The sequence below is a fragment of the Aethalodelphis obliquidens genome, unplaced genomic scaffold (assembly GCF_003676395.1).
Source record: "Aethalodelphis obliquidens isolate GAN/ISIS:26980383/991018 unplaced genomic scaffold, ASM367639v1 scaffold7, whole genome shotgun sequence".
In the NCBI taxonomy this organism is placed as follows: domain Eukaryota; kingdom Metazoa; phylum Chordata; class Mammalia; order Artiodactyla; family Delphinidae; genus Aethalodelphis; species Aethalodelphis obliquidens.
Window position 1 is genome coordinate 34970876 of NW_020837951.1, and position 12016 is coordinate 34982891.

At 40.7% G+C, this 12016-nt stretch overlaps 1 protein-coding gene across 1 annotated transcript; it reads left to right on the forward strand.

Annotated features, from left to right (window-relative positions):
• The first annotated feature begins 3280 nt into the window (after positions 1–3280).
• TOMM5 (translocase of outer mitochondrial membrane 5) lies at positions 3281–7059 on the forward strand. The gene is made up of 2 exons (XM_027105475.1): positions 3281–3498; positions 6724–7059. Exons 1-2 carry the CDS (start codon positions 3378–3380, stop codon positions 6756–6758), a joined length of 156 nt encoding a protein of 51 aa, XP_026961276.1. The 5' UTR covers positions 3281–3377; the 3' UTR covers positions 6759–7059.
• Positions 7060–12016: the final 4957 nt, after the last annotated feature.

Genomic DNA, 12016 nt, shown 5'->3' on the forward strand with positions numbered 1-12016 from the left:
CAACATCCCATTCTTCCAATCCTTACTCCTGAGGGGAGGATTATCAGTGAGAATATCCTCAAAGTATCGAAAGCTGCAAGGCATGATAGGGAAAAGTGCTGAACTGGGAGCCCAGACTCCTACCGTAGCTCCAGCTGGCTCTGCTTCTAACCAGCTTCTCTCTGGACCTCAGTTTTATCATCTGAAGGGGTTGAACTGTTCAATATGTGAAACCTACACATTCCCTATAAATTAGAAACCACAGGTTCCTGGGACTATATGTTGGAATTATTCCCCAACCATGAGTCATCTGTCAATCTCTGACCTTGCAAATATAAATTCGTCTCCAGTGATAGAAATTAAAACACTTAATTCTCTTATAGGTAGGTTGTACACACTGAACGCTTGTGTGTAGTACTGTCTGGGAAGTTGAGGCAAAGGAAATGGCTCCTAAACTCCTCCTGGGATTGAAATGGAAAATAAGACAGGCTATGACATCAGCTACCATCTCCTCTGTGATCAGACTAAATAATACAAATATCAATATTAAATTATGCATGCATACTTTTTATTTTTGCCTTTCATGGCAAATCACAAGGAATCTTTTGCTTTTAGTCTTTAGTGCAAGGTTATGAAGGAAGAACAGGAAAGAATCTCAGCATTTTAGAGCTGCAAGTGATTTTGAAGATTAGACCCAAGGGCTTCCCTGGTGGCACAGTGGTTGAGAGTCTGCCTGCCGATGCAGGGGACGCGGGTTCGTGTCCCAGTCTGGGAAGATCCCACATGCCACAGAGAGGCCACAGCAGTGAGTAGGCCCGCGTATCACAAAAAAAAAAAAAAAAAAAGATTGGACCCAAGTTCTTCATCATTCCAACGAGGAACAAAATGAGGGGTCCAAGATGTGAAACAACTCACTCCAGTGTTAACTTCCTGAAGTATGTTCTCTCAGTTTGCTTCAGCTAAGCCAACCATAACTGGACAATACCACTAAACAAACAAACAAACAAACAAACAAAAACCACTAAAAGAAAAGACAAAGAAAGTAGTCAAACCTCTTATAAAGTTTCCTCCATTACAGCTAGAGGAACCATGCAAGGGGAAGAGAGCTCATCAGGATGAACATTTCTGAGACAGGAACAGTTCACCTCCTAGACTGCATCCAGAATCAATTCCTCACCCCAAGACACAGCTGTGCCATATTTCCACCCACTACTTTCCTGTCTCTCTATAGGGAGGCAAGCACCAGACCTTTTGAAGAGAACTGTTACAAGAATCATGTTGCCTTTAACATATCAGCCATTTACAACCATATCATCAAGTAAACATTGGATGAATGAAATTCAAATGCTAAAAATCTGTTCTATTTCACCAAGAAACATGATTTTCTATTAATTTCTCCCCTCTTAGGTTCCCTGTGAATCCAGGGAAGTTACTTAAGAGCATCTTAGTAGGGAAAAAAAAATTGGTAGTTCCATATGAGAACTGTTTACCTAAACTCGGTCAGCATTGGGGATCTAGGTTACTGGGATCACATTAGAAGTCATTCCTTCCCAGTCCGTTTTGCCTCACTATTCAGATGGATGCAATACGTTACATCCTTCTTACCATGGAAAACACACACACTGGCCTTTTGATGTTTTACCACATTTGATAATATTTTGACATCCATACACTCCAGACCAGAATGTCCTAGATGACACAATTAGAATTCAAATGCATAGACTGTTAGAACTGAAAGGGACTGCAAGAGAACTGAATCATATCTCCTCCCTTTACAACTAAAAAAACATAGTTGCAGCTAAACAGAGACTTGAGCCTCATCACATGGCTAGATAATGGCAGGGCCAGATCTGAAGGCTACATCTCCAGTCTTCTTGTTCAAGTTCTTTCCACAGCCTCCACTGCTTTCCAGCATCAGTGCAGGCTTTCTAAACACTCTTGAAGGGTTAGATGGAGCTATTCCTTGGGAGTCAGCCCCTCCCATTCCAGAGCTGCCTCTGCTATTCCACTACATGAATTATAGATGCAAGAGGTTACTAAAGCCTGAATAGGCAGATGAGCTACCTTTCTTGACCTAATGTGTTACATTCTGTCAATCAGGAAGGTGGGCAGCAATACTTAGTTATCAGTTGCTCCCATAGTAAATTACTGTTCGAATCTACCTAAAATCCATTGTTGCTATGCAATGCAGGAGCATTCTGATTTTGAATTATGTGAGCAATTCAGTCATCTGGTTCATGTCTAAGAATTATACATGGCTAGTTGGCATGCATAATTTGGGGCAGCAGCCTTCTAAAAACTGTTTTGATGACTCTGTGACAGGAAATCTGGTTGCATTAAATTCCTACCTCCTGGCTCCAGGGATGCCCATCCAAGCAGGCACTAATGTCTAATAAAGACTAACAGGTGAACAACAGGGTTCAGGGGAAAGAGAATTCAACTTGACATTATAATTATTTGCATTAGAACCCTACCTCTGCCCATCACTAGCAGAAGGACTTTAAGCATTACACTTGGTTTCTAAGCCTCTCTGTCCTTATCTGTAAACTTTGAACAGAGCTAAATTTCATTTACATATACTGTATTACTGGGCCAATACTACAATTTGTGACGACCAGTTAACCCCAGAAATGAGAAGACGACAATAATACGGAAAATGTTAAAAATTCTGTGTCTGGGATGCTACCGGTCTAACTAGGTATAAAACCCTGCTCAGCCACTTACTAGTTGTGTAATCTTGAGCAAATTTCATCATCTTCGTCCTTTTCTTTTCGTTTATCATTCATTAAAAAGTTCAAAAATCCTGAAAATAGAAGACTAGAATTAACTAAAATGATACACTAATCACCAGCTTATGCAATTTTCAATATTTTGCTAATATCGTTTCATCTCTCTTTCCCAACACTTTTTTTTCCTCGAGGTATTTTAAAGCACATTTGGGCAAGTTGTTGTTTTAAAGATGTCTGTGCTTCAATTTTCTCATCTAGGAAATGAAGATTATAATATCGAATTCACGGGGTAGAACTGTACTTCGTATTCAATAAATGTTAACTATTATTATTTATGGTGATACCTATGTGCACCGCCCGCTCTGAGGCGTAAAAGCACTTTGCAGCTCCGAGCGCGCCTCTCAGGACAGAGGTTGTTAAATAAACAACCTGGAAGAACAGCCTGGAAGAGCCCGAGTCCTGCGTGGCTAATATTACGTGCACCCCCTTCAGGCCGCCTTCGTTCAGAACAGCTCAGTTTAAGGATGAAGTTTGTCCTTCGCAGGCTCCCGTCGCCACACGTGAAAATGAGGGGCGGGAACAGGAAATGGGGTTAGGCCGAGTGCCGGCGCTGGGAGGCAGCTGAGAAGAGCAGAGGGCGGCCGCTGGAAGACGTGAGGAAGAGCTGCGATGTTCCGGATCGAGGGCCTTGCGCCGAAGCTGGACCCGGAGGAGATGAAACGGAAGATGCGCGAGGATGTGATCTCCTCCATACGGAACTTCCTCATCTATGTGGCCCTGCTGCGAGTCAGTGAGTGTCCTTCCAGGCTGTGGCCGTGAGACTAGCAGGGAGCTCGCCGACACTGCCCGCCCAACTCTGGTCTCACCGGCCTTTTGGGGTCCCTGGGGCGGAGCTAAGCGGTCGCGGGGTGCAAGGGACGTGCACGTCGAGGGCAGCGGGCGCATGCGCGCGTTGCTTAGGCTCTGCGGGTCTGGGTGGGGGTACCGGAGTGCAAGCGGCGGCTGGGACCGCGAGGTTAATCACCCAGTCCCGCCCTGTCTTAAGAGCGTTTGAATTGAAAGATTTTGTAAGGTCATCCCTCAGAGCAAGTCCCTCGTTTTGCAGACAGAAAAACTGGCATCTAGAGTGGAGAAATGGCTGGCTCAAGGTCACTCATCGATTCGGTGAATGATCTTGGCCTAGAATCCAGAGTTCTTAACTGACTGCCAAGTTTCCTTACATCAGGGCTTACCTTTGAAATCCAAAAGCTTTTGTTCCTTTTATTTGTAGAGGGTGAAGTAAATAATTACCTTTTTTCTTTCTTCTTTTTTTTTTTTTAAGAAGAATAAAGGATTTGAGTCTATAGGATTAATGATAATACCTGAGGATTTAGTTGACTTTTACGTTTTGTAGAAACTTTGCATTGCCTGAGTTTGACAATAGCCCTTTGAGAGAGGCAGGGCCTAAGTCTCTGTATATCCCCTTTGCAAATGTGAACTCGACTTTCAGAGGGGACTTATGCAAAGTATTAGAATTGCAGGCACACAATATTAGAGCTGGATGCAGTTTTATAGATTAGTTCTCTATTTTTACGGATATGAATCTCAGAAGTGAATTGCCCCTTCATTTGCCGCTTCATGTTCATTTCAGCATTCTTTCCATTGTTCCTTGCTGTACATTGTTGACAGGTCTAGATGGAGAGGCAGAGATGATTCAGATAGATGAAGACCGTACCAAGTCTTCATGAGACTCGTGGAAGGCTCATGTTGGGTCTAAGGCCAGAGCTCTTGAGGTCTAGTCTCCCTTATTCTGCCCCTTTCACTGCCTGTGGTGTTCACTATGGTTTCCCAGAGGAGGGAGCCCTGGTGAACAGAAACTCCCAAATCATCTTGCTCCTTCAACAGCTTTTTACAACTCCCAACTTTACTTATTTCCTCCTCTTACCTTTTTTTGGTTGACTTAGCTACCAGTAAAATATTTGCTTCTTAGACCTACTAGAGAACGGACTTGAGGTTATGGGGAGGGGGAAGGGTGAGCGGGGACAGGGCGAGAGAGAGTCGTGGACATATACACACTAACAAACGTAGTAAGGTAGATAGCTTGTGGGAAGCAGCCGCATGGCACAGGGATATTGGCTCCGTGCTTTGTGACAGCCTGGAGGGGCGGGATAGGGATGGTGGGAGGGAGGGAGACGCAAGAGGGAAGACATATGGGAACATATGTTTATGTATGACTGATTCACTTTGTTATAAAGCAGAAACTAACACACCATTGTAAAGCAATTATACCCCAATAAAGATGTTAAAAAAAAATTTGCTTCTTCTCAGTGACCTTTGTATTTAAGATGAATCAAAAAAAATTTTTTAAACAGAATACTGTTCCTTATCCCTTTTTAAATTGAGATATAATTTGCATGTTATTCAATTCACCCATTTAAAGTGTACAATTCATTGATTCTTAGTATAGTCAGAGTTGTGCAGCCATCACCGCAATCTGTTTTAGAGTATTTTCTTCCCCTCTGAAAGAAACACCATGCCCATTAGCTGTCATTCCCCCATTTTACACCATCCCCAGCCCCTGGCAACCACTAATTGACTTTTTGTCTTTATAGATTTCCCTATTCTGGACACTTTATATAAATGGCATTGTACAATATGTGACCGTTTGTGTTTAGGATAATTTTTCAAGGTTTGTTCACACTGTAGCATGTATCAGTATTTCCTTCCTTTTTATTGCTGAATAATATTCCATTGTATGGATATCCTACACTTTGTTTATCCATTGTTTTGATGACTGTTACTTTTTTTTCTGATAAGAATTAGTTTAAAAAAAAAAAAGCCTGGGCATACTGCTGACTTGGTCAGCTTCTGACATATTTCAATATCTTCAGTTTAATATTAACAAAATGTTCTATTAATTTAGTATGGGTATTGAGAAATAATCTGGCAGCTTTTTTGGTCACAACCTTTTTTTCCCAATATTTTTAAATTTGATAAAATACATATAAAATTTACCATCTTAACTATTTTTAAGTGTTTGGGTTAGTGGTATTAAATTCATAATATTGTATAATCATCACCACCATCTCCAGAACTCTTTTCAGCTTGTAAAAGTGAAACTCTGTAGCTATTAAACAGTAATTCCCCATTCCCCACTCCTCCCAGCTGCTGGCAGCCACCATTTTTTTTTTTTTTTTTTTTTGAGGAACCACTATACTGTGCTCCATAGCAGCTACAGCGTTTTACATTTCCAGCAACAGTGCACAAGCATTCCAGTTTCTCCACATCCTTGCCAAACAGTTCTTTTGTTAGTAGCCATCCTAGTGGGTGTGAAGTGGTATCTTGCTGTAGTTTTATTTTGCATTTCCCTAACGATTAATGATGCTGAGCATCTTTTCATGTGCTTATTTTGGCCATGGCACTGTTACACAAGACAGTAATATCACTTCTTTTGATCCCTGTGACAACACTTCTTTGTTTTCTAGACATTTATATCTTCACCACCCTACTCATAATAACTGATGTAGGACTGTATCAGATGTGAACAGGAGCATGTAAATGTCATATAACTAATCAGTGGGGGAACCAAAATATGTGTCCAGCTCTTCTGGATCCCTACTTCAATGTTTTCCCACACTCTCTGTCTTTGAAATGTGTTTTTAAAAGTGAAAAATGCCATTTTGTTTCTTCTAGAGTTCTGTTCCTTTGACGGTTAAATCACAAAGTAAAGGCTTGTCATTTGAAGGAGGATTGGATTTCCTCTTTATCGTCCTAAGAGCGAGAACTACCTGGAGAAAAGATTTTATATAGTGAAAAATGAACTTTGTAATAATTCTAGCTGCATGACAGTGGGATGGGCTACCTTGAAAGACAGTGATTCCCTTTGGCTGGGTGTGTAGGCAGAGGCTTGGCCACATTTGGAGTTGTTTTGAAAAATATGTTGAACTATAAGGTTTATCTCCCAGTCTTGTAATTCCATATGTAACTTGTGATTATCTGGATCTAAAAACAAATTCTGGATTTATTTTTCTTTCAGCTCCTTTTATCTTAAAGAAATTGGACAGCATATGAAGAGTGGGCTTCACGTGTGAATGCATAATATGAAGAACCTGGTTACAGTTTCTACTGCTATCTGCAGATGAATAGACCCAGAAAAATGTAAGAGACTCTTTGATTAAATGGACATAAAAATTCTACTTGTTAAGAACAAGTTTGGCTCTGGTAACTGACCTTAATAGCTAAAAGATAAAACTATTTGGGAAGTATGAAGAGACGTACCTGCGATATTCAGCCTCGGTGAACGTTGGTGTTATTGTACATGATGTCAAACTCCGTTTTCTAGCAAGTATTAATTATAAGGGAATTATGTCTGAAATGGCACTGTTGTGTGAGTCATTTCTGTGTACTTTTTTTACTTCTGTCTGGAGTATATTTGTTGAAGAGTTCCTTTCCATTAGTTAAGTTTTATTGAAGCCAGCGCACACCATGTCATTTAAGCACAGGACCATTAGTCTCTCTCTCTCTCTCTCTCTATATATATATATTTATTTTTATTTTATTTATTTATTTATTTATTTTTGCAGTTCGTGCGCCTCTCACTGTTGTGGCCTCTCCTGTTGCGGAGCACAGGCTCCGGACATGCAGGCTCAGTGGCCATGGCTCACGGGCCCAGCTGCTCTGTGGCATGTGGGATCTTCCCGGACCGGGGCATGAACCCGTGTCCCATGCGTTGGCAGGCGGACTCTCAACCACTGCGCCACCAGGGAAGCCGTATATTTTTAATAAATGTACCAACTAAGAAAAATAGGGCTTTTATTTTTCTTAACCCACTTTTTGCTGCAAACCAGCAGTCACTGGTGAGACTACTATAATGTTGTGACTATTACAAACTGCATTAAATTGAGTTCCTCTTGTTTTGGACTGGAGAATTTGCTAATCCTGATAAAACAACATGGTTTTATTCTTAAGCAATCTTTATGAAAGGCAACATTACTGCTTGATGCTGAGAATATGTAATACCACCAAAGGGGGAAAACGCTATATTTTTAAGTCAGGTAGTTCTCCAAGTTTTTTGGGAGAAGGGGAACGTCCTTAACCTTCTTCCCAGGTACAACTACATTCACTTCTTTTTAGCTAATTATATTGAGTTTACTTTCTTGTCCTAAGTAACACGATTATGTTGTTACTTTATGATTTTTCTGTTTTAGACATTGCCTACTGACTTCTCCATGCATGTAAGGATTTGTGTCTCTTCCCTCTCCTTTCCTCCATCTCTCATGCATGTCATTTCTACTTCCTTTCAGTGTACTTATTAGTGTTGATTTTGATTAGATTGATTTCATTAGGACTCCAAATGCTGTTTGTTGTTTTCTTTTCCTGCACATCTTTTTGATTTTCCTAGGCTTAGTTTTCTGTGAACTTATCGCACTAAATCAGCTAAACTTTTTGCCATTTATCTAAATCGCTGATAGTCTTCTATGCCTGACGCGTGGCTGTATTCTCGGGTCTCCCTTCAGCATCATCCTGGGAATTCCTTTTCTCTCTTCTCCCGTATTGGGTCTCTTGTTTTCCATATCTCGTGTCCAGTATGTGTCTGTTCACTGAGTCTCTATATTGAGTACAGTACCCGTACCCATAACTGCCTGGTATCTCAGAATCCAGAGAACTCTCTATTTTACCCTTTTCAGAAACTAAAATTCTAATCTGGGGAGGGAGTTGGGGAAGAGAGGCTACTTAACTGTAGAGTTGCAGAGAGCATCCAACTACCTTCAACCAATTCTTTTTTTCTTAGTGTGTATGCCTTCGTGCCCTACTTCCAAAGGTACATGAAACCACCAGTTCCTGAACCTTTTAGGAATTCTGTGGTGTAAATTGGGTGTTGTTTGTTTTGCTTTTCCTATTGCTGACTCAGAATTCGGTTTTCTACCAGGTTATTTACTACTTGTCCACCTGCTTTCCAGCTTCTTACTTTGTTGCTATTGTCTCCTCTCCTCCTTTTCCATCCTTTCAGGTTTATACCTAGACAGTCTTTAAACAAACATCTTAAAAATCTTTGATGTTGTTTTATGGAACTTCCGGAGGGAGTGGAAGTAGTAGCGGGTGCTCAATCCACCATCTTTGCCCAGACAGCATGTATTTTAACCCTGTGATGCTGTCTTTCATGTTGGTAATTTATATCCATCCTTGACTTAAAGGGGTGCAGTATATAGTACTGTGATCATAAACACCTTATTTTGAGTCCTGGCTGCAACGCTTATGAGATGGATGACTTGTAGCAACTGAATGTCTGTATCTCATTTTCTTCATCTGTAAAATTAGCATAATAGAAACATTTATCTACTTCAGTGTGTTGTAAGGATGAAATGAGAGAATGCAAGTAGAGCACAGTGCTAAACACTAGTTTGCTAAACACTAGTTATCAATGGTTCGTCTTTGGTATAAGGTGTTTATAAGTGATTTGCGCTGGCATTCACTCCACTAATAGATTTCATTCATATTTCCAGATGCTATGAGATAGCATGCTTATCCTCTAATTATATACAAACTTCAAAATTACTGAACACTTAAAATTCATTACCTAAAAACAGCCTTAATCCATCAGTGTTAATGCCATTTTACAGATGGGGAGTTTGAGACTGGAAGTTTCAGTGGCTAATAAATAGCAGCTGGCCAAAGTTTAGGGCCTTTTAATGTTTATTTATTTATTTTGTACCCTGTCCTTTAGTGTTTTTCTTTGTGGGGGGTGGTGATTGTTACGCTGGTTCCAGCACATGTTCAAGTTACAATAAGAGAAAATGTGATGGTGCAGTTTTTTACAGCTGACTTTTAAAAATTCAGGCCATAAACTCCACCAGGGGTGTCTAATGCTTGTAATTAACAGTTCTGAAATAGTAATTAGAAAACAGAAGTAGGAATTTTGCTCCTAAATTAGGCTAGTGTTCTTCTGCTACCAGTGAATTTCATTTTCAGACTGCTTTATCATTGCTCTTTGTATTTCTTCTGTGAAGTGAGTTAGCATTTCAATTACAGTGTGTTCCATAGTTTGTAGGTGGGTAAACTTGGGCCTAGATTTGGAGTGAAGAACAAGTGAGGAATCAAATTCTCTTTCTCTTCCCCCTACTTTGCTTGGGCTGAGTGTCTCTCTTTACCTATAAGATCCAAGCACCAGAGAGTGTTGTAGATAGTATCAAAAGGAAATCGGCCAGACATTTTACTCTGTTTTGCTATGACTTGATCACTGGATAAATTCTGCTTGTAGCTTAGGTCATCAAAGAAGCCACTAAAGCAGGAATTGGCGAGCTTTCTGTTCACAGTCAGATTGTAAATACTTTAGGCTTTGTGGGCTCTGTGGTCCCTGTCAACTCTTCAGTTGCAGTGTGAAAACAGCCTTAGACAATATGTAAGCCAATGAGCATGGCTGTGTTCAAATAAAACTATGCAGAATTGTGGCAGGCTGGATTTGGCTTTTAGGACACCTGCTCTGAAGTGAAGGGCAGAATTTGGCAAAGTGTGAAATGGCCTCCAACATTACAGAACTGTTTTATTATTTTAAAGGTGAGACGTTTGTTCTGTTGCAAATTATATAGGGAAAATGATTTCACATAGGGTCTGGCTTTTTAAAGTCCCAGAGATTAATAATTCATTGATCGGTTACTGAGTTTCTGTTATATGCCATGCTCTTGTGCCAGAAGCTGGGAATGGACAGTCATGGGACAGCCGTTTTGGTCTATAATTCATCGTAGGATTCCATACAAGTGGACGTCTGGAGGACCTCACCTTGCTGGAGGTTTAGACTTGAAGGATTAACTGTGGTTGTCTATGAGAAAAGGTTAGAGAAGGGAGCGCCAGGCAGGAATCATATTGATTAAGGTGTTCAAATCATATTGATCAAGGGGAGTTCAAAATTGCTTACTTAAACCTAGATGCAATGTAGGGACTAGGTTTGAAGGGGAGATCAAGGAGGATGAATGAGCAGACCAGTATTGATTCAGATAAATGTAGTGTAGGGGAAAGAAGGAATTCAGGGAAGGCTCTGGAGGTGTAGAGATTATTTCTGGATGGACCCAGTGTAATCACAACGGTCTTATGAGAGGGAGAAAGAAGGTGCAAAGTCAGAGAAGATATTACAACAGAAGCAGAGGTGGGAATGATGTGGCCACAAGCCAAGGAATGTGGGCAGCCTCTGTGTTCCAGAAGCTGGGAAGGGTGAGGCACAGATTCTCCCTAGAGCCTCTGGAAGGACCACAGGTCTGCTGACACCTTAACTTTAACCCCTTAAGACCTGTTTCAAACTTCTGACCACCACAACTGTAAGATAATTTGTGTTGTTTTAAGCCACTAAGTTTGAATAGTTTATTAGAGCAGCAATAGCAAACTAGTACATTTATAGCACTTCTTCCTCCATCTCCTGTTATCATGGCCTCATCCTCTTCATATCTAGGGTAAATCCCTTACATGTTCTACCATCTTTTGCAAACTTTATTATTCACTGACTATGTGATCATTCTTGAAATACTTTCTGGTCCTGGATTATCTTCTCTTTATAAACTTCCAGCCCATTAAAGACCATGGCTTTAATTACCATCTATTTAGAAGAAACTCCCAATGTTTATTTCCAGTTGAAATGTTGGCCATGTTTGGATATCCATATGCTCACTCAGCATCTCCATCTCACCAATATTTTCAGCTTAGCAGATCCAAAACTGAACCCATTATTTTTCACTTGAAACTTGTTGCCTAATTCAGTAAATGGTACCATCAACACAGCTGCTTAAACCAGAAATCAGGGAGTTTTCCTTGAATCCTTAATTATACATCTCCAAAGTCCCTCTTGCCATCTAAGCTACGTATTCAGAGGTTTGGAGATAAGGACACAGACATTTTGGGTGGGGGCATTCTGCCTACCACGTGTAATAAAGCGTTAGATGTGGTGGGGAAAAGTTGAAAGAGTTTCCTTCTGCCCAGATCTGCTTTCTCTGGAAAGACATTTGATGACCTCAGTCCTCCTTAGTCTTAGTCACTCAATCCCACAGCCATAGCCTAGATTTAATTTCCTTCCTCCAATACAAATAACTTAGCCCCACCAGACTCTATCATGGATCTATTCACCCTACCACCTAGTTTCTGTGCTTCATTGCCCTCATGCCTCAACTTATACCCCATTAGCCATCATTGTAATCATTCTTGCATACACCGTCAACTCTCTTCCCTCCCTCTAGCTTCATTGTACTTTTCTGGCAAAACCCCACCTTGGTTAAATCCAGCTCTTTGCCTACTCTGTGCAGTGGAAAGTGTTTGGAAAGAAACATCCTGACAGGTTCTACCTGGAA

Bases quoted from the DNA above. Each gene is read 5' to 3' on its own strand.
- TOMM5 (XM_027105475.1), top strand. From the start codon at position 3,378: ATGTTCCGGATCGAGGGCCTTGCGCCGAAGCTGGACCCGGAGGAGATG. The intron at 3,499-6,723 runs GTGAGTGTCCTT...TTTTTCTTTCAG, and splicing joins TGTGGCCCTGCTGCGAGTCA to CTCCTTTTATCTTAAAGAAA.